The 24,074-nt window shown below is 42.0% G+C and overlaps 1 protein-coding gene across 1 annotated transcript; it reads left to right on the forward strand.

Moving 5' to 3' along the window:
- LOC109233263 (subtilisin-like protease SBT1.5) lies at window positions 7,525–10,261 on the forward strand. The gene has a single exon (XM_019399072.1). It carries the CDS (start codon window positions 7,648–7,650, stop codon window positions 10,045–10,047), a length of 2,400 nt encoding a protein of 799 aa, XP_019254617.1. The 5' UTR covers window positions 7,525–7,647; the 3' UTR covers window positions 10,048–10,261.

Consider the following 24,074-nt stretch of genomic DNA (forward strand, 5'->3'; position numbering starts at 1 on the left):
TAAATTTTTACTAACTCCCAAATGTTTCCGAAATTTCGGCAGAGTCTCATTTGTAACTAGGCCTATCCACCTGCCAGAGAACCATCAAAACCATCGTAACAACTCATCTACAACTCGACAAAGCACCACTAGGTATATCCATAACACTAATTTCTTCATTACAAGCGCTACATTATCATAATGATACCTAAACATGGACTTCACATTTTTAAATCATAACACCTATAAGGTACCTTTCAAATCAAAATCAATTGTTATACGATCAAGCGAAAATATTTTCTTTCCACGACACTTTCGGCCATCAAGGTGGCCTCCTCGACTTACAGGTTTTGCCATAACACATTCACGGAAACAACCCCAACCTCCAAACTTATCTAACAAGGATGACAACTAGATACCTCGCATAAGCTAACTATCCATTAACTTCACCTTCAATAATTTCCACCGGAATGATACACAAAGGATCTCCAACTACCTTCTTAGACATAGACATGTGAAAACACAAAATATATGGGGAACAACTATGGGGAAACTTCATACTCCTAGTGCAGCCTAATGTGAAATACACTTATGCAACCTTCATTATCAACTCACATAACATCTTCAGGGGAAAATATTGAGAATAACCTGTTCACCCTCCTAAATTCTAAATCTCTATACGAACACCCACGCTAAACCTTTGATGACCTTCAACAATTACTCCAAGATGCTCTATCATAACTAACCATAAAATTACCTATCGAATATATGTGATCACACGGGGATGCTTCCTCTTTGACATGTTTGAACCTCCAATACCCAATAGATTTAATACAATGAGGAGTAACAGAATTCAAGATCAGGATGGAATTATTTTGGAATCCATTAATGTGCTAAGCAGAGTATTTCATGAGGTTATATGCTAATAGACACGAAGATTACTACTAACAATACTGACATGGTTAATCATTGTGATGACATCAATTATTAGACAAATGAGGCGTATGGGTAACTAGTACATTGGCAATAGGAATCATTAAGGAGGAATATTCAAGCACGTGACCCAGTCGGCTCCTAGAGTGTAGGAAAAATTCGTTTATCAAGAATGAAAATACTCAGGTACCCTGAATACGATATGGGTTTCCAAAACACATGAAGTTGAATTACACTCCTATCGTTAACTGACACAAGAATCTATGCCACAAGCCCATGAGGATGAAAAAAAGTTGAACACTTATGAGAATTATCATATTTCAAACAGCTTAACCCTTCCTGATAATTGATCATATATGAGAGAACTAAAGATACAAAAACTTGTCTCCCAAATCAATCTGTTCATGATATGCGAAAAAATCTGAAGGCATCTAATCTCAACCTTTCACGAGTGAAACCACATAGCTAGGACATCTGAATATTGGGACGAAATCATGCATTGGTTAGAGGGATTCTAATGGTTAACATGATGCTCCGGGGAGAATGACAAATAACACTCCTATCCACCCAGGGAGGTGGAATACGAAGGGTAGCAAAACTCCCCGCACATGACAATGACATAGTCAATGATTCTAGAAGTCGAGTGTGTAAGGACAACGGAACCCAATGAGATAGTATAAAATAATCATGGAAGGTTTGCAGATGTCCATAATGAGTTCTCCATGGATTTTGACTTGAGAAATACCCAGATGTTAATGAAAGACAGAAAAACATGAGAAACAGGCATTGTGCTATGAAACCCCAAAGGTGCGCTTGGTCTTGGCGGAGAGCCTAGTAAGGGTCCTTATGAGAAAGGAAGTGTTACAATGTCACCTAGAAGGATATGTTCTCTCATAGTTATGGAACAAGTGTTTGGAAACTAGCACAATGAATTCACTAACTAAGGAACACAATTAACACATATTGTGGAGGTATAAAGGGAAAATAAACATTTGTTATGAGATGGACATGCTTCTACTATACTAACTCCCAAGCTGCAATACAAGACCACGCCATGGGCGACCACAATACTAGGAACAAAGTGACCTACTTACTGCGGGATGTCCCATGTGGACATGAAAGTTATACTAAGATGACGACACAAGATCTTTCCATGACGGAGTTGTGAGGAACTCAATTTTCAGAGAGACTTTATGCACACGGTGACCATTTCGATTGACATGCACTCATATGATAGGTGTTGATGTATGCTCTTATGTTACTAGATAGTGAGAAGGTTTCGTGATGATACTCGAAAGAGAGTAGAGTGACTATTCAAACCATAGAAGCCATATACACCAGTGAGAAAAAGAGTGACTCGAGAGGGATCGCAACACTGGGATGCTTTACATGGAACTTGACACCACATAGGTAAACTTTACGACAGTGCATGCATAGGCACAAATGAGCAGATTTGTCCATTTAAATAAAAAGGTTTTGTAAGAAATTCATCGGATATAGTCCCTTGTTTAGAATTTAGGAAAGCAAGTGGGAAGTATTAATAGTGTTATAACTCAATTCAAGAACATAATTATAGAGCTCAATTCCATATGAGGCTGTAAGTAAGAGAACTGTGATCAGGAGGTTTCATGAATAATACGTCTCGTTCAAAGAGTAGGTGCATGCAATGTTTTGTGATTCAACATCTTGTTAAGACCATGTTTATGAGAACTCTTCACTATGGATGTACATATACAACAAGTAGAAATTTTGTGTTGTTCATATTGATGTACTAAGGAGTGACTTACCTGGTGACTTTAGGTTGATAGGGCAATAGCTTAATCGATACCCCTCGACTCCACATCCGTAACGTACGTAGGTAACATACTGATATACTACATGATCTGGTGGTGCAGAGACATTAATAGGAATAAAGGTACTCCCCTTAGCAACAAGTTCTACCAATCCCTCCATGGCTCGATACATTCTTCTAACAAACTCTTGGGCAATCTCCCTCAGATTCAATGGTGGGGTCATTCCCTCCTTACTGCTTCAAACTCGTGGATTATGGTATCGAGATTACTCATCTTGGGAATAAGACATAGCGAGGAGATTAGCTCCCTATATTGAGCTCTATTACACGATCTGGGGTATCAAAGAAGGGTGAAATTCCTAAATGTCCGAATAGCCTCCAACTTATAGACATGGTCGACAACACACCGATAAGAAAGACTCTACTAGACACGACTCCGAGACATCCTAGGACACTTTAAAACCTTAGGCTCTGATACCAAGTTTGTCACGCTCCAAAAACCGAGGAGCGCGACCGATGCTCAACCGAGTAAACCCGACTGAGCAAGCCTGTTAGGTTTCATACTACCCCAAATTCATCTTTGAATAAAGAGGAAATGTACACCATTAATCAAATTCTATGAATATATCATGAATGACTTCCATATCATTTCATTAGCAATCTCGTTCATAAGTTTCAAGATATTACAAGTTTTATACATCTTTGCCAAATTTCAATATTTCTATTTTGATTCCAATACCCGACACCACACACAACCTGTCTACGGAGCCTCTAAATACAACTGAAGAGAAATATGGAAATGCCGGCAACAAGGCTCCAGCTATACCTCAAAATACAAGTACATGATGAATGAATGATACAGGACCACGAAATAAAGTGGGGCTCACCAAGTCGGCTGAAAAGAGGATGCGCCACTAGCTGCAACCAACACTGACTGCTATGGAACCACCTACATCCATTTAAAGATGTAGCGCCCCCAGCAAAAGGGACGTTAGTACCATGGAATAGTACTAGCATGTATAACTAAACACCATTTCATTAGAAAGAGCTATCATACAAGAACAAAGAAATCATAAACACCATCTCAATAGTTCTGTGAGTCACGAGCAAGTTTAGTGAAGTCTTGCAAATCTGTACGAAGACGTCTATACTTATCTTCGAGAGGCTACGAGACTATTAGGAAAACTTCTTTTTCTTTCATTCTCTCTCATGTAGGTTTTGTTTATCCAACTTGAATTTTTGCTCTTCTATTCTCTCACAGATGGTGAGGAGACATTCTAACATATGGCTCTCAAATTGAATCTTCCAGCTATCAGCCTCCGTGTCTAATTCCTCAACTTGTTTCTCAATCCAAGCCACCCTCCTCATCAATTCCATACCCGTCAAGTTGATCAGCGTTAAAGGAGGTTAAAAAAGAATTTAGATAAGTATGAAGAAAAAGAAAAAAAAGGAACAAAAAAGAAGAAATTATACCTTAAGAGCTAAATGAATCACATCACTCGCGAGAGTGATTGAAGAGTGTGACTCAAATTGTTCCCTCTTGGTGGGGCCAATCAAAGGCTTTAACCAGACGATAATTCGGTCTAGTTTTTTCAGAAGGTTGATACTTTTGGGGACTTATACTATCATTTGCTCCATATTTCCTTTATTGGAAGGACCGACTTCATTTTGAATAGCGATAGAAGGAGCTATTTCTCCCTACCTTCTTCAAACTCGATCATTATCAAATTGGCTGCAATCTTTTACTATGCGGGAAGAACCCACTAGAGCGCCTTCTACTTCTAATAGGCCATAACCTAGATAAAAATCATTCTTAACGAGTCCATATGATTTGATCTCATCGCTTGTTGGAATAAAAACCTCAATAGTAGCCTTCATTGAACCCCAAAAGCTGGAGCTGAGGGAGGTTGGCCATCATTGACAAAATCTGTATGATGGTCGCTTCCAAGGTCATCATTGACAAAATCACTATGATGGGTCTCCACCATCATTATCCCAGAATTCATGATCAAACAATACTTCGATCGGTATAGAAGTTGGTTCAGCGGTTTCTCCCTCCAAAATCACCATCAGAGTATCTTCTAGTTCATCAACCAAACAAACTAGAGCTATTTCGGAAGGTTTGGCTTGGGGATTATTCTTATCGTCTTTCCAACACAATCTGCTTTCTGGAACGAGGTTTCTTCATGATAGGAGGATCTTCCTCTTCTCCTTCAAAGGCAAGAGTTTCTCTATCTTTCCTCTTTGAAGAGAATAAATATAAGATACACTTCTTTGTTGTATTGATATCAAGTCTAGTAGTAGGAGTGGAAGAAGGGGGACACCGGGGATTCCAAATCCTGCACATGAAAATGAAGCATAAAAAAGAAAAGTAAGTGAACGCGAAAATAATCACGGCGCAAAAAATTATTCACCATGAGTTTTTACTTTCCATAAAAAATTCCAGGAAAGAAACTTTCATGTCCTCTAATCCATAAGAGCAGAAGGTAGCTTCAGTGCCACCCACTCGTAGATGTCTTGTATTTCACCAACAACTTCTATGGTTGCTGCAAAACGAGTATATGGAAGAATTAGAGTTTCAATTAAAAGGAAAGAAATTTAAAGATAGTGACAGAAACTTATGTTTGAAGTTCAACTTTTCAGGAAAATGCATGTTCTCATCTCCCACCAACTCACGAGTTGGAATAGCCACATATCTACTGTACCACCCTATATCTTGATCATCCTCGGGGCCAACAACGACTTGCTTGCTCCTTGCTGTATGTGTAAAAACACTAGCACGATAAAAGCTTGGGGGTACAAGTAAAGATGGCAACAAAAAGTAAAAGTTTCCTAAACCAAATTCAACAAGTAGCGTGTACACGCTACTAACCTCAAAATTATCAGATGTATTTGGCCAAGGCACACGTTGAAATGTTGACAGTATTCGATGATCACTAGGTCTATTGCAGGATCGCACCCGAGGGTAAAAGAGTAAGTATAGATGAATGAAGAACCTTCACGATGGGTGGTTATTTGATTGTTTTCACCAGGAGCTTCAATTGGAAAATTAGATTTTCATCGGCACTTTCTACGAACGAGTGGAAGATGGCCATGCTTGAAAAGATATTGATAAAGGTCAACATACTCATTACGACCTACTTTCTTATTTATATCACTGTTCCGTTCGGCACAGTCGGCAATAAAAGTGAATTTTTGGGGAACAATCTCCGAAACTAAGGGTTCAACCAAGGGTTCATTGGTATCCTTTGCTTTACCCTTAGAAGAGGATTTAGGAGTAGCAGATGTCCTAGTCCAAGAAGAAGAAGCAGATTTTGAAGAAATTCCTTTGACAAAAGAGGAGTGATTTATGTTTACCATAGAACTAAGGCTCGAACACTTTCTCCCCTTCTTTTATTCCTAACAGGAGTTACTGTAGAGGAAAGATCATCGAGTATAATAGTATGATGAGGGGAAACATCAGAAGTAGTAGAAACAGATGATTTGTATGTCGTTTAGAACATGAAGAAATGAAGTTGAAGGTAAGAATGAAGAATAAAGAAGGGATTCTAAGAAGACAACAAAGACGAAAGAAAGTAGAAGGAAGGTTGAGGGTTTGTGGTTCCGCATTTATAAAGAAAAGGTACGTCTTCATAAACCATCATCATGGAACCGTCATATCAAGTTGACAAAGGTGTCTGTGCATGGAAAACCATTACAAAAAATCAGAACCAATCACAAAAAGACGCGTGTCTCGAGCATTAAATTGAAGTAGCGCATGTCTCTTCACTTCAGCAGCACGTCATAATAATCTCGGGAAGAGGTGACAAAATATTCCCTAATATTAAGTTAAGAATATCAAAAAAGTGGGGGGACTATCCGTATTAGTGGAGTCACGTGGACCTATTTTATGATGACAGATGTTGTTGGAATTAATACGACAAAGAAGAATGACGTGTACGGAAGACAAGTGCAACACTCTCGAGGTCACACACAAAACTACCGTGCCTATTAGCTTCTGGGTCAAACACAAGAGCATATCGACGGGACTGATAAATAAGGGTCATTAATAGCTACAAATATGAAAAGAATCAAGTCAATCCCTGATTGCATGTGATTTTCCATCATTTTCTCAAGCGTTATAAATCAATGGATATTTAATGCAATAAATGATAGTAACGAGCAGGAACTAAACAAGACAAACAGTTACGAATGAATGTATTATTTAAAACTCCACCCCTTCCATATCTTGTATTCCCGCCGAAAAATTAGTGAGTCATACTCTCAACTAAAGTGTTGTATTACAGTTCTCTATTATTGAAAAATTATTGCTTTCGTACGAAAGAAAGACTACAATCATCAATAAGATTTCTCTTTTCTTTATTTTTTTAATTTATTAGTTGTTTCTTTTTCGTATCGTTTATGTTTGAAAAAGTGAATAAAGTTAATTGTTAGAAACCCAAAATATTTATTATTGTTTTTATTACAAAAATTATTTTTTGGGTTAACATTCCTAGCATCGATTGGCAGTCGGTGGTAGAACATCTTCCACCGTTTGGAGAGTACACGCGTAGATGTAGGAGTATCATTTTACCAGTTTCTGCACCTTTAATGAGCAAAAGAAAAATAGGTAGCAACAAGACAGAAAGAGTTGAAGAAAAAACATGTTTAGTACGTAAAATATAGAGTAGTGATCCCCTAAAGAAAAAAAAGGAAAGAGACGAGCCAAATTTATAAAGATGGTCCACTTCGGTGGCAAGAAAGCATGTTAAGCGAACTTTTGGTTACCACAAAAGATCATGCTTTTCGCCTTCTCTTTCGTCATGCTAAGCTCGCAGGCATTAGGCGTTTCAATATCAATTTCCAACTCTTCTCTTTTTCTCCGAACTCTTCTATAAGTATAGGGATATATACGTACCCATGTATACATACTGTCACCTCTTTTCTTTACTCCTCATTCCTAAATGGGTCGATGCCACTCTCTTCAAGCTGCTCTCTTTCTCACTTGTTCTCTCTTCTTAACACTCATTGATGCTAATATAATCTCTGGAAACAAGCAATCCTACATTATTAGAGTTCAAAATGACATGAAACCATCTGCTTTTTCTGATGTTGAGCACTGGTATGGTTCCACCCTTAGAAGCCTAAGTTCGAATCCTCTTAACTCTGCAAAATCCAACAGCATCCAAGTAGAAACCACTGATCTGGAGTTCCTTCATGTGTACAAAACTGTTTTCCATGGCTTCTCGGCAAGACTCACTGAAAAAGAGGCCCAAGAACTGGCAAGTCGCCGAGGGGTTCTCTCAGTTTTACCCGACCGACTTCGCCAACTTCATACCACTCGCTCACCTCACTTTCTGGGGTTGGATTCATCAGCTTCTGCTCCAGCTAATCTTGTATCCGAGTCTGACTCGGGTTCTAACGTTGTTATCGGTGTACTTGATACCGGTATATGGCCAGAACGACTAAGTTTTCATGACAAAGGCATGGGACCAATTCCATCATTTTGGAAAGGGGAGTGTACACAAGGGCAAGATTTTACAAAAGCCAATTGCAATAAAAAGATTATTGGAGCTCGATACTTTACAGCAGGCTATGAGGCGAGAATTGGGAAGATTATGAATTCCTCTACTGACATAAAGTCCGCTAGAGACAGCGACGGTCATGGAACACACACGGCCTCCACTGCAGCTGGCAGAGCCGTTGAGGATGCTTCTTTGCTGGGATTCGCTAAAGGAGTTGCTGTCGGTATAGCACCCAAGGCTCGAATTGCAGCGTACAAGGTTTGCTGGAAAAGGGGTTGCATGGATTCCGACATCTTAGCAGCATTTGATAAAGCTGTGGATGATGGCGTCAACGTTATTTCAATATCTATCGGTGGTGGTGCTGTTCCTTACAATCTTGATCCCATAGCGATCGGATCTTTCGGAGCAATGGAGAAAGGTATTCTTGTCTCCGCTTCAGCAGGTAACGAAGGTCCAAGGCAAATGACGGTGACGAATGTAGCTCCATGGATTACAACCGTGGGTGCTAGTACTATTGATAGAAAGTTCCCTGCTGATCTTGTCCTTGGAAATGGCAAGAGAATCACTGGCGCGTCATTGTATAGTGGTGATCCTTTGCCTGACAAACAGTTGCCGTTAGTATATGGTGGGAATGTTTCAGTTGGTATAAGAAATGGTGCTAGGCATTCTAGTAGCTTCTCTGCAGCAACATGCATGCCCGATTCACTAGATAAAGAGCGTGTGCGTGGGAAGATTGTGGTCTGCGATCGTGGTGGCACTCCAAGGGTAGCAAAAGGAGAGGTCGTGAATGAAGCCGGTGGTGCTGGAGTCATTGTAGCAAATGTAGCACCCATGGGAGAAGGCCTAATTGCAGATGCACACTTGATTCCTGGACTGGGGGTTACCGAGTCAGCTGGTAACATCATTCGTGATTACATCAACTCCAACAACAATCCAACAGCGACTATGGCTTTCTACGGAACTCAACTTGGGGTAAAACCGGCACCCGTAGTTGCATCTTTCTCCTCTAGAGGACCTAACGCAGAGTCTATTTTCGTTCTCAAGCCAGATGTCATCGCGCCTGGAGTGAATATCTTAGCTGCTTGGCCGGATGGTGTGGCACCAACTGAGCTGTCATCTGACACGCGACGCACTCAGTTTAATATTGAATCTGGAACATCTATGTCTTGTCCGCACGTGTCTGGTTTAGCGGCTTTACTCAAAGGAGCCCATCCGGACTGGTCACCAGCAATGATTCGCTCAGCTCTCATGACAACTGCATACACACAAGATCAACAAGGCAAGATGTTGCTAGATGAAAAATCCTATAACGTTTCAACGGTGTTGGACATGGGTGCAGGACATGTGGATCCCGAAAAAGCCGTTGATCCTGGATTGGTTTATGACATAACAGTCGATGATTATTTGAACTTTTTATGTGCATCTAATTATAGTGGTAGGGATATTAAACAGATTGCTAGGAGACCATGGAGGTGCATGGGGAAGCACCATAAGCCGTGGGATTTTAATTATCCGGCAATCTCAGTGGTTATTGATTCGACTGAAGCAGCAGGTATGGGAATTGTACAAGTGACAAGGACTGTGACACATATTGGTGAGGCTCCATCAACTTACACAGTATTGGTGACAAATCCTAAAGGTGCGACTGTAACTGTAACACCAACCAAAATAGATTTCAGAGAAATGGGTCAGAGACAAAGTTATGTGGTTCGTATTAAGGCTGAGAATTTGGCGGTGACAACTCTAAGCTCGCTGGTAGAGGTGGGCATGTTGAATTGGTCTGACGGGAAACACCAAGTGGTTTCCCCTCTTGTTGTTGTTTGGAAACAAGGTTTGTGAAACCGTGATATCAGTGGCTGCGATTATCATGATTTTCCAATAATGAATTGTACCTAATTACTAGCCACCTCATGAGCAAGAGTAGAGAAGAAACAAAATAAGGTAGGAAGCAAAAGATGAATCGATTACTTGACGTATGATATGAAGTTATCAGATAATGTAGTTACCGTGTTTACAGTTCATCTATGTTATGTGTGTTGATTTAATTGTTTTAGTACATGTATTCTCTAGCTAAAATTTTACTTGAATCTTTGTTCTTACTTCTTATTACCATTTTGGTGCGTCAGCTGGGGCTGGGACACGTCCACTTCTACCGTTTCAGTTTATGTGACAATTTTCGCTTTCGAAATTCAAATTAGGTAAACCATGACAAATATTTTAAAATACATTTTTTCATCATGTTGACATGAGAAGAAGTGCAATTTATAGTACTTTTCGTTTAACTTTTTAATAAATAAATTTTAACTTTAAAATATTGAGTTTATCTAATTCAATTTTGCTTCATAGATTAGTTAAATTGACTTTCGTAAAGCAGAAAAGTTCACATAAACTGTAACGGAGGGAGTACTTGATACGGCCAAATGCACACGTGAGTATACACGATCGTCAAGTAATAAAGTGACTAGTAAAGTATCGTTCCCATGAGGACTTTGTATACAGGTGAAACTGGGCCTATGCGACGCCCCAATTTCCGATAAGGTAAATTGAGCTAGAGCGGTGATGACAAGGAACTAGAATCGAGGCAAGGGTCCCATCGAGCCAGAGTCTGGGGGCATGACGCCCACCCTCGAGAATATCGGGGTCATGATCTGGGATTGGTCCAAATCCCAAAAGACTTCGGAGAACGTTGTCGGGCAACCGAGCACTATTACAGAAGGACGTGATATTCGCGACCTGCCGGATATCTCGGCGCGGATATCGGCACGTACAGGCGAAAATCCGATGATTAGTTAAAGGAAAGATTTTTATCTTTTATGAATTTGTACCTATGGTAGAACTCCCCTACTATATAAAGGGGGAGTCTGATTATTCATTAACAGGATGGTAACACGCACATTAAGGCAATATATTATTATTTTTCTCTGTTATTCAAGGCTCTTACATTTGTTGATCAGTGCTTCATTATTATAAGTCTGGGATAGAGGACAGATATTTCATTAAGGCTGTCGTCGTGTCCAGAGTTCCCCGCCCTTAAAGTGGTTCGATAATTTATTACACATTTTACCTGTTTAATCTAGCGATATTTACCGTTTGTATTGAGTTAATCCACATGTCCTTAACACCACTTACAAATGTAATTGTTATCCATTTTTTAGGGTAAACAGTTTGGCGCTCACCGTGGAGCTAAAGATAATAGTGGCAATTTGATACAAATTTTCATAAAGCACTCTATTTTACACTTGTTCTTTGAACTTTTAATTTCAAGTAATGTCGAACTCCCAGTCTGCCCCTCAGAACGTTGATGTTGAGATTGGTCACCACGGTGAAAACAACAATACAACAAAGTTCACCCTATTGACCCCAACGGGGCCCCGGTCGCATACCCAATCGACGTCAGCTCCCACGTGGCCATTGACGCTAACTTGCCCACCGACCCGGAGGTCAGCGTTCGCGGGGAAGTCAGGTCGGTAGCCAGGGATACTCATGGCAGTAAGGGCGATGGGATCAACTTGCGGGTGATCTTCGAAATGCTACAGGCTCAACAAGCAGCGATAGACAATATGCAAAACCAAAGTCGCGCCCCCAACAGAGTTGAGCCTGAACTGCCCCAGGAAAACACTTGCAGAAATAAACTAATCACGGAGAGGCCAAGTGAAGCTGAACCTGTGATCAACCCCGAGATCATAAAGATGCTCGAGGAGCTAACAAAACAGGTGGAATCGAGAGAAAAGAAAATCGAAGCCAATGACAAAAAGGTGGAAACCAACAACTCCAGGGTCGATCAAATCCCAGGAGCACCACCGATATTGAAGGGCTTGGATTCCAAGAAGTTTGTTCAAAAACCTTTCCTCCAAGCACAGCTCCAAAGCCGATCCCAAAGAAGTTCCCCATGTCCTAAATTCCTAAGTATAACGGAACAACTGACCCAAATGAACATGTGACCTCCTACACGTGAGCCATCAAGGGGAACGGCATGGAAGATGATGAGATCGAGTCCGTCCTGCTGAAAAAGTTCGGAGAGACCTTGTCAAAAAGAGCTATAATATGGTATCACAACTTACCCCCCAATTCTATTGATTCGTTTGCTACGCTTGGAGACGTTTTTGTAAAAGCGCACATCGGGGCCATCAAGGTCGAGACGAGGATATCGGACCTTTTCAAGGTAAATCAAAGGGATAACGAGAAGCTTAGGGAGTTCGTATCGAGGTTTCAAATGGAACAGATGGATATGCCTCCAGTCGCAGAGGATTGGGCCGTTCAGGCCTTCACCCAAGGACTCAATGCTCGAAGCTCGTTGGTTTCACAACAGTTGAAGCAAAATCTGGTAGAATACCCAGCGGTAACTTGGGCCGACGTCCATAACCGGTACCTATCAAAAATCAGGGTTGAAGATGATCAACTCGGGGCCCCTTCCGGGTCTGTTTATCCCGTTAGAGCTAGTGACAGATCCAAAAGAGGCATTGATCGTGAACCGAGATCGAATAGAGATTGGTATCAACCATACAATGGAGGTCGAAGGGGTAATGGATCTGGACGAAACCCTGTGAGATGTGAAAGAAGAAGCGACCGAAGTCATAATAACCGGGGACTCATTAGCAAAAACGGTTATGACAGACCCATTGGGCTAAAGGAAGCGCCAAGGTTATTGGAGTTTAACTTTAACCTTGATGTTGCGGCCATCGTATCGGCCATCGGACGCATCAAAGACACCAAGTGGCCTCGACCTTTAAAATCGACCCTGCTCAGAAGGACCCAAACCTAATGTGTAAGTATCATGGCACTCACAGCCACAGAACTTAAGATTTCCGACATCAAAGAGATGAAGTAGCCCGGTTATTCAACAACGGACACCTCCGAGAGTTCCCGAGCGATCGAGCCAAAAATCATTTTTGGAATAGGGACTCCAATAAAGAGATCGAGCTGGAGGAACCTCAGCACGTCATCAACATGATCATCGGTGGGGTCGACGTCCCACAGGGGGCAATGTTAAAGCGTACCAAAGTGTCCATCACAAGGGAAAAATGGACTCGGGATTACGTGCGAGAAGGAACCGTATCTTTCAATGGAGAGGACGTTGAAGGGATCATGCAACCACATAATGTTGCACTGGTAATATTTGTAAAAATAAATCTTCAGTTAAGCGTGTGTTAATTGCTCCAGGTAGCTCGACCAATATCATCAGATCGAGGGTCTAGCTGGGTCGATAAGACTAAATTGTGCCTGCAGTCCGATTTCTAAACGGATTCAAGATGGCATGTGAGACCACTAAAGGGGAGATAACCCTACCAGTGAACACCACCGGAACCATTCAAGAAACAAAGTTCTACGTGATCGAAGGACATATGAGATACAATGCTCTGTTCGGGAGGCCACGGATTCACAACACGAGGGCAGTGCCCTCGATAGTACACCAGGTGTTATAATTCCCAACACCAAGAGGGACTAAAATAATTTATGGAGAACAACCGTCCGTAAAGGAGATGTTCACGGTCGATGAGGTGGTCCCGATATCCACACTCTCGACATCAAAGAACTCGAGTTCCATCACCAAGGAAGAAACCAAATAGCAATCACCGATGCTGGCACCGACCGAGCCGGAAAAGCAAGGGACGGGTAAGGATGACGACTACGGAGTTCCTAGGTCTTTCGTAGCCCATGACGATTCCGATGCCACCAAATCAACGATCGAGGAAATGGAGCAAGTCATATTGGTCGAGTACCTACCCGATCGTAAGGCATACCTGGGCACGGGGTTAAGTCTTGAGCTCAGGAAAAAAACTCATTGAATTCCTTATCGCTAATATAGATTATTTCGCTTGGTTCCACCTTGACATGACAGGGATCCCGCCAAAAATAACTACTCACAAGCTCAGCCTGGATCCAAAGTTCCATCCGGTCAAACAGAAAATGAGGCCTTAGTCCAAAGTCAAGCATGCATTCATCAAAGACCAGGTAACTAAGATCCTTAAAATAGGATCCATTCGGGAAGTTAAATACCGGATTAGTTAGCAAATGTAGTAGTAGTCCCTAAAAAGGGGAATAAATTAAGAATGTGTGTAGACTACAAAGACTTGAGCAATGCATGCCCCAAGGACTCTTTTCCTTTGTGCAACATCGATTGCGATCGATGCGATGGCCGGCCACAAGATCCTCAGCTTTCTCGATGCCTATTCCGGGTACAACCAAATTTGGATAGACCCAGGCGACCTGGAAAAAACATCCTTCATCACTAAATACAACACCTACTGCTATGTAATGCCGTTTGGACTAAAAAATGCTGGTGCCACTTACCAACGCCTAGTACATCAGATGTTCGAAGAGAAAAAAGGAAAATCAATGGTGGTTTACGTTAACGATATGTTAGTTAAGTCCCTACGACTTGAGGACCATTTGAAAAATTTGCAGGAAACCTTCAACATATTGAAAAAGTACAATATGAAGCTAAACCTGGAAAAATGCGCATTCAGAGTCGGGTCTAGGAAATTCCTCGGATTCATACTGTCCAACCGGGGAATCGAGATCAATCTTGATAAGATCAAGTCCATAGAGTACGGTACCGTGGTGGACAATGTCAAGGCCTTTCAAAGGTTAACCGGGCGCATAGTCGCCTTGGGTTGATTCAATTCAAGGTCCTCTAACAAGAGCCATCGGTTCTTCTCGTTATTGAAGAAGAAGAAAAATAACTTCTCATGAACCCCGGAGTGCTAAAAAACCAAAGAACTCAAGCGGTACCTTTCGAGCCCGCCTTTGCTTCATATTCCGAAGGCAGACGAATAGTTGTACCTGTACTTAACGGTATTCGAGAAAACGGTAAGTGGAGTCTTGGTCCAGGAAGATGAAGGTACACAATTTCCTATCTATTATGTTAGCAGGACTCTAGGCGAGGCCAAAACTAGGTATCCTCACCTGGAAAAATTGGCGCTCGCTTTGCTAAGCGCCTCTAGGAAGTTAAAACAGTAATTTCAATGGCATACCTTATGTGTCGTGACTACTTACCCGTAAAGGAACATAATGCATAAACCCGAGCTCTCAAAACGATTGGCCAAATGGGCCGTGGAAATCAGCGGGTACGATATTGAATATCTACCCCGAACAGCCATCAAATCTCAAATATTGGCGGACTTCATGGCCGACATCACACCGGCCTAATACCTGAGGTCAAAAGGGAATTGTTGTTGAACTCGGGGACTTCCTGGGGAATCTAGACGTTCTTTAGGGATGGTGCGTCGAACGCAAAGCGGTCTAGACTTGGCATCATGTTGAAGCCACCGACAGGTAATGTAGTTAGATAATTTATTAAAACTGTAAAATTGACTAACAATGAGGCTGAGTGTGAGACCATGATTGCAGGTCTCAAACTGGCTAAAAACCTAGGGGCTGAGGTGATCGAATCTAAGTGTGATTCCCTTCTTGTGGTGAACCAAGTCAATGGGATGTTCGAAGTCAAAGAGGAATGAATGCGAAGGTACCTAAATAAACTACAAGTAACGCTACATCGGTTTAAGGAGTGGACTTTGCAACATGTACCTCGGGATCAAACAGCAAAGCCGATGCTGTTGCTAACTTGGGATCGTCGGTTTATGACGATGAATTTAACTCGGGAATGTTCATACAACTCATGAAATCTATAGTGGAAGAAGGCCACGTTGAGATAAATTCGACAAGCCTAACCTGGGACTGGAGAAACAAGTATATAGATTACCTGAAGACCGGGAAGCTGCCCTTGGATCCTAAAGAATTGAGAGTTTTGCGCACAAAGGCGGCCAAGTTTAGCCTATCCGAAGACAACACCCTATTCAGGAAAACGTTCGATGGCCCACTCGCCATATGTTTGGGACCGGGAGATACCGAATATGTTTTGAGGGAAGTTCAGGAAGGCACTACGGGAACCATTCGGGTGCCGAGTCGTTGGTTCCTAAGATAATCAGATCCGGCTACTATTGGATCGACATGGAAAAGACGCAAAGGAGTTTGTACAAAAATGCGACCGATGTCAGATGCACGCACTGATGATTTATCAGCTCGGGGAGCTACTACATTGGGTCCTGTCGCCCCAGCCATTCATGAAATGGGGAATGGACATCGTCGGTCCCCTGCCATGGGCGCTCGGTAAGGCTCAATTTATATTATTTATGAATGATTATTTTTCTAAATAGGCCCAGGTATTTGAGAAACTCAAGGAAAAAGAATCGTGTGCGATAATGGGAAGTAGTTCATCGGCAGTATGGTGAGCAAATATTTCGAGGACCATAAGATCAAAAGGATCCTATCAACACCCTATCAACCTAGTGGGAACGGGCATGCGGAGTCTACAAACAAAACCATATTCCAAAACCTTAAGAAAAGGTTAACCGACGCCAAAGGAAAATGGAAGGAAATTTTGCCCGAAGTCCTGGGGGCATATCGTACGACCTCAAAATATAGTACCGGGGCCACCCCATTCTCATTGGTCTACGGTGCCAAAGCACTAATACCGGTCAATCGAGTCTGAAGTTCCGATATGCGACCAAAGAGTCAAATGATGAGGCCATGAGCACGAGCCTAGAACTGTTGGACGAGAGGTGTGAGGCTGCCCTCGTCCAGTTGGCCGCCCAAAAATAACGGATCGAAAGGTATTACAATCGGAGAGGCAAGTGTCAGAGTATTGGGGACTTGGTGTTAAAAAAGGTGACACTGAACACCCGGAATCTGAATGAAGGTAAGCTAGGACCAAATTGGGAAGGTCCATATCGAATTATCGAGATCACTGCCAAAGGATCATACAAACTCAAAGCAGTGAACGGTGAGTGACTACCGAACAACTAGAACGTAACCCACTTAAAATGATACTACTGCTAAGGTACAATCCCATTCATTCTTTTCTTCACATATATTACGGATTGGACTAACACTTGCAGGCAATGGCCAAGTAATGATACAACTTTTAGGCCTGAAAGCATGTGTTGCACTCTTTTTCCCTTGAACCGGTTTTGTCCCAAATGGGTTTTCCTGCAAGGTTTTTAATGAGGCAACAGTAGATCGTGCTAACTTAGTATTGAAGACCGGTTATAAACCGGACTCGGTAATCACATCAATAGTATCCAAAGCCTCTCTGCGATCAGCCTCGAATACTGGGGGCCATCACCCTCGGATAATGATTTTTGCAAGAAAGGAATCTTCGTGCTTGAACAGTTTGGGATCGGCGAATAGGAAATATTGTAAGGGCCAAACGGTCAAATGAATCGTGCCCATATAGACCACTTAAGCCATAACACGAAGCTTGTACACATTTGCAATCTTGTATGTTGCGCACAGAAATGAAAGAAAGTTTTAACCCTGCAAATACATATTTTGTCCCTTAGAACTATTACATTTTATTTCCTTAAGGATATTGAGCCCAAGGGTCGCCTCTATTCGAATCCAAGAGATCACCCCCACTAGGGGACTGTCGTCCAAGGAAAACTCAGATAGCTCGGGCTATCGAAGCCCGAGAGCATGTAAACCTATTAGGCAGTGCCTAAACTTTAAAAGCTACATCCACCCCCATTCAAGGACTGTCGTCCTAGGCAAGCTTGGATAGATGGGTATCGAAACCCGGGGTACAAAGCCTCATAGGCAATACCCGAACTTAAACGGCTTAGTGACGTCTAAAGCCCGTAACCAAAACATAAGGCCTTCAAAAATTCCAAACCGGATCAAAGGCTACCCTCGGCAAAATTATAATCTAAAAACATCTAAGTAAGCGCTTTGGGGAAAGCTTCCGGTCATACCAAGCACCACAAGTTTTAAACAAAATTACATCGAGAACGAGCCTTGTTTGAATCTCCGAACAAGACCCTATTACTACAATTTGTCCCATGCTAAGGCATTCGAAATCTTTGCAATCATTAAAAAGTATCCAAAAGAAACAAACTCGAAAATTGCCAAAGGGAAAAAAGCCTTATATATATATACATATATATATATATATATATATANTATATATATATATATTCCACTAAAGATCTTTAAAAAAAGGCCAAACGGCCTCAATAAAATATACAAAATTACAAAAACAAAGAAAAGTCTCCAAGGCACCTAAGACCGATCTTCGCCGGAGCCCGCCTCATCACCGGGGCCATCGGAGTCTTCTCCGTCCTTAGTTTCGCCGGAGCCCTCAGAGCCTTCCTCATCATCGGGATCGGCCAATTTTTTGGCCTCGCCCTCGAGCCTCTTAGAATTTTCGATCCCAGCAGACAGGTCGAAACCCCGGGCATGAACCTCCTTGAGGGCCTCTCTTCGGGATTGCCACTTCATGTACTTGACAGTGACTTTCAGGCGGTCCTGGGCTGCCTCAACATCAGCTATGTACTGGGCCACCATCTCTTCAGCATCGGCCTTGGTTATTTCCGTCACTGACTTAGCTATTTTAAGCTCCTTGCCAAGGGCATCGCATTCAACGATAGTCGAGCCTAGTTGAGACTGGAGGTCTTCAATATTTGGGACCGGGCCTTACTTTCTTCCCCGCCGCTTGGACCTCCACCGAGGCGAGCTGCTCCCAGGCAGTCTCCTTCTCTGAAGCCAATCGGTCCATTTAGCCCTTCTGCTCTTCGGCCATGGCCTTGACCTCGTTCATCTCAGCTCGAAGTTGGTCGATCCGATCAAGCTTCTGCTGGACCTGTGAATTTTGACCATTAGTTTCCATGTCTAACTCATCATCACCAACATCAAAGATCTTTACCTGTTCCACCAGGTCGGCATGTTCTTTCCGAGTCGCGTCCAACTCAGCCCGGGGTTTCTTGACTTCTCCTTCACGTTGCTCGCTGAGAAGCTTATACATATCCCTCTTCTCAGAAAGCTCTTTGACCTCAGCCACGAGCTAGCTAAGCTCAACCTAGTATCAGAGAGAGGTTTCATGATAGAGTACTGAAGCCTGCAAAAGTTTGAAAAGGAAAAGGCATTAGAGTTATCAAAAGCTAAATTTGAAGATAAAAGAGTGTAATGAAACCTTACCCAGTTCAGCCCCTGTTGTGCTTTGTTAAACAAGCACAACGCATCCATCTCGCTCATTTTTGCCTAGTCTTCTTTGATTACCAGACACTAGAGAGAGCTAGCTACCCCGACAAGGGCAAAAAGAATCTAGTAATCCTCCAGGACGGTGATAATAACTGACCGCTTCCGGCTAGGATCCGCTCTCGGAGCAGGGAACCGGCTGTTCAACCTCGGGCTCGAGTTCAGCCCACCGACCTCCGAGGATGGACTTTTCCTGGGTACCTCTAAGTGACCTAACCCGGAGAAGTCCTCCAGGGCAGTTGAGTCCACACTATTAAAAAAGTAGCGGAGGGGATCGTCCGCTCCATGAGCCCCTTTGTTGGATCGCTCCTTCGTCGCTCGGGATTCATCGAATATGGATTCTATAAATGAAGGCGATCCCGAAATTTCGATTACACCGGGTGGAGCGGAGCTGGCATCTCGAGAGATTTCGGCCCTCACCTCTGCACTAGCCTCCTAAACCTTGTTTCCCCTAGGTTTCCACTCGCTCCTCGGGGACTAACGGCTCACAAGATACAAAAAATTCATCCTCCTCGGGCTCGTCCCTAAGCCGGTAAAGCAAGTCCGAGTTAGGCACCCGAGAGCTGGAGATTTCCTTGGGCTTACGAGCCAACCTTCTCCTTAACTTCTTTGTCTCCGAGCTCGGGAAATGTGGAGCCCTCCTTCTTTTCTTTTCTCTTGCTGCAGCTCCGGGCTGCCCCGAAGTAGAAGGATCGGCGGGTAGGTCTTCACCCCCTACTAAGGGCCTAAGCTCGATGGTCTTAGGTAAACCTGCAAAAATGAGAAAAGAAGGAATGAAAACATAGTGTTGAAAAGGAAAGCCTAGTACTACTTATCCAAGAGAATCTTACCGTGAGAACGGGCCTCCTAGTGGCCCTTCGAGAGCTCGCGCCAAGAGAACTCGATATAAGGCATCTGCAAATAAATACCTCGATCCACTCCTCGAGCTGAGGATTGGCGTTTGGGGCTCGAGCGAGGGGTGCACCACAATAACAACCGATGAGGGAAAAGGAGGCAAAACGTAAAATCCATATCTAAAAGAAAAAAGGACACTTACATGCTACATTCCACTTCTTAGGGAATGGCCTAAATTTGGCAGGTATCAGGTCGGCGGTCGTCATAAGTCCCATAAACCACTATATACCCTCTTAAGCCCCCAATAGTACCGCAACCAAAATTCTCACTCTAAAGAGACCTTCCGCGAATCTGAAGTTGTTTCCTTTTAACCACTTTGATACTGAAATGTAGAATCCATAAGGAGACAGAAATACCGCAAGTCTCGACACCACCCAATACAAATCTCAAATCTTAGTCATATAAAAAATTTGGGGAAAATCCTCAAATACCACATCAAAATCTAAAACTCACTAGAACCTTTTAGAGAGTTATCCACCCCACTCTAATGTCAATTGCACCGCTCAAATGAGCCGAACAACATGTGCTCCATTAGCACACCAACATCCTAAGAAGTAACCCCACCTTAAGGCAACTGAGTGACTCCCTTTTCTTAGCATATTACATCCATCACGAATAAAAGGCCCAAATCATTCGAGGATTTCCATACATCCATAAAGTGTAACACATCATGCATCCAAAAATTTGTTACTCGAGTCATCCTCGAAATAACCCTTTTCAAGTCATAATCGATCCACTTGTATACCTCAGACCAAAACTAATATAACATATGACCATGCAATCTGATCATCGATAGCAGACTCGCCCACTTGGCTCGAAGCCATACAACATAACATCTGATAACCCACATTACCTTTACCCCACAACTGCCATAGTCTCGTACCGTAATTAAGCCACATCCTTCATGAACTCATGTAGCACAAATCATAAAAATACCTGAAATCATTTGCTAAGCTCATATTCTTCCTCGTGACAGCCAAGCCAACTTCCTCAAGCGATCTAAACTCAAATTGCAACACATATAATCCACTAGCAGAAACAAACTCTCCATAAAAACAACATAAAAATCACACATCTGTAGACTACCCCGCATGTGATAACCTACCTGCTTAGCCTCAAACTGGCATCTCTCTACGCCCTACCATGGTCATAATCACTATGCGATAACTTAATCTTTTCGAGTCTAATATCGTCAACAAGACATAAGAGTCTACTTCATCCCACACATGAACAACATCAAAGATACCTATACACACTCATAACTCAAGACTGTACAACACATCAAGGTAGAAATCAAGCACCCAATAGTCCTTTTCAAATTCCAAGCAAACTCTTCTCGTCACATCCAAGCTACCTAAACACATCCTGCAGTCACATTATACTCATCATATAGCCATCCAACCACTCACTGAGCCATAAATCCCACTCCTAGGGACACTGCCGGACATAAAAGTCCAAAAGCATATACTCACATGACGGAAACCAACGAGCCGTTGCGATCGGAACATTGCCTCAAGTCTTCTAGACTGGACTAACTCCACAACATAGACAACACATCTTGTACCTATCCAGGATATCATAAGTCTTCAATGCACAACTGATATCGAATACTCAACATACCATACGAGTGAGTGGAAGGAATACAAAGAGATACTCTTCAAGCTGAATCAATAACGCACGATAAAGAAAGAAAGATGGGCTGTTTATACTCTCTCAAAGCTAGGTATGGACATCATCATACTGATCCACAGAACTCTACTAGACACTTGCTCATGACTCGTAGAACCTATGAACCTAGAGCTCGGATACCAACTTGTGACGACCCAAAATTTGGCTAGTAGTGATGGCACCTAACCCAACCCTCTAGGTAAGCCAAACAATGGTCAACACAATGCTAGTAAATTTATTATGAAATCAATAAGTGAAGTAACTGAATTACCATACAATATCCTAAAGATTGGTAGTACAAGTCATGAGCCATTAAGACTTAGATTTACAAACTAGTTTGAAAATAAATACAATATCTATTTAGAATGTACATAAACAGAATTCAAATATGAAACTACCAAGGACAAGTGGCAGCTAAATCTGCAAAGCAGGAACATCTTCAATTCCATCTCCTGTCATACACAACAGCATCAACTCCGAGATCGGCACACAAAGTGTAAAAGTGTAGTATGAGTACAACCAATCCCATGTACTCAATAAGTAACAAACCTAACCTCAGAGTGAAAGGAGTGACGAGTTTGAATGATGGTTAGTGTCCAACACCAATAGCCAATAACAACTCATAATAATGTAATGAAGACAATAATACTGAATAACCTAAAAGATATTATGCTCGGCACGCTCATAGTCACGAGAAAGTAGACATTCTTTTCAAGTATAATAGTCAAAGTCCAAATCTTACCACTAAAATCAATTAAATAGAGTCTATCAAAAGAACTGTGTTTTCCAATTCACAACATCATATAAGACTTTTTGGTTTACCAGTTAGCATGAAAAAAATACATCTTTGTGCCTACATGCCAATATACATGTCAAGTCTTCAAATGCCAGATTACGGTCTAGCATGAGGAAAATACATCTATATGCCTACATGTCAAATATACATGTCAAGTCATCAAATTTCATATTACCGTCTAGCATGAGAAAAATACATCTCTATGCCTACATGTCAAATACATATGTCAAGTTAATAATTTTACAGTGATATCATCGAGTACACTTACTCTCAGCACACTCAAGGTGACTGGCTCAAATGTCCCACTTCATCACACACAATCACTGAGCATTGTACGGGTGCCTAGCATCAATGCCCCTCACCAAACCATGTCTATATATCATTGTGCATGTGCTCAATACTGGCATGTCTGGCTCCAGAGGGTTGGATCCTGGCACAAGCTCTAATCAATATCACATAGCCCAAATGTGGGGACCAGTGCACGCGTATCCTCAAAATCAGTGAGACTTAGCCTAATGTGGGGCATGGCATACGCTCCACCTCAATATCAATATAATCGTTGTGGAGTGCAACCTGATCCAGCATAACTCACAACACGTCTCTACGGACCACATCAATCATCAATCCGCTCAAGTCACCATATGCCTATATCTCACAGAAACATAATCCTATTATATAACTCAGAATATCGCAATATGCCTCAAATATAGCTCAACTCGTGTCACGTACAAGGACACCAATAACATGTGAGACAGTATATCAAAACCGCACATGGACAGATATATAACATGCGGATGTAACTATCAAGACTGTACAGTATGACTACGGTTAAGGCAAATAGCTCAACATGGCGAAAATAGCCCTATCATGTCTCAAATAATTAAGCAGGTGGCCTAGACAAGATTACTAGCACGAATAATATTGCACGTGGTCCTATAAAAGGAGAAAACATGATATCAAAGAAGCATAATAGAAAAACAAGGCACATAATAGCCTAAGAGCTACCTGGATCATGAATACCTCGGTGCACGTACACACGTTGTCACCTAGCACGGGTACTCAGGGATAATTACCCTCCAATCCATGTTTAGATATGTTACTTACCTCAAACAAGCCACATCAAATACCGGGCAAGTCAAACAATACTCTTGAAACGCCATCCCGCGCGAATCAACCTCGAAACGGCTCGAAACTAACAAAACGCAACTCAAAACATCAAATAATTCTATAGAAAACAAACCCAAATGAAAAATGACAAATCTTTAATCAAATACTCAAAGTCAACCAAAAAGTCAAGCCAGGCCTGCGACCTGGAACCCGACAAAACTCATAAATTTCGACAACACATTCGAATACGAGTCCAACCATACTAATTTCACTCAAATTTGACTTTGAATCAATGTTCAAAACTCAATTATTCACTATAGAAATGTCTAGACATAAACCTCTAATTTCCCTTTTCGAATCATCAATCAAA

Source organism: Nicotiana attenuata, chromosome 10, assembly GCF_001879085.1.
Source record: "Nicotiana attenuata strain UT chromosome 10, NIATTr2, whole genome shotgun sequence".
Lineage (NCBI taxonomy): Eukaryota > Viridiplantae > Streptophyta > Magnoliopsida > Solanales > Solanaceae > Nicotiana > Nicotiana attenuata.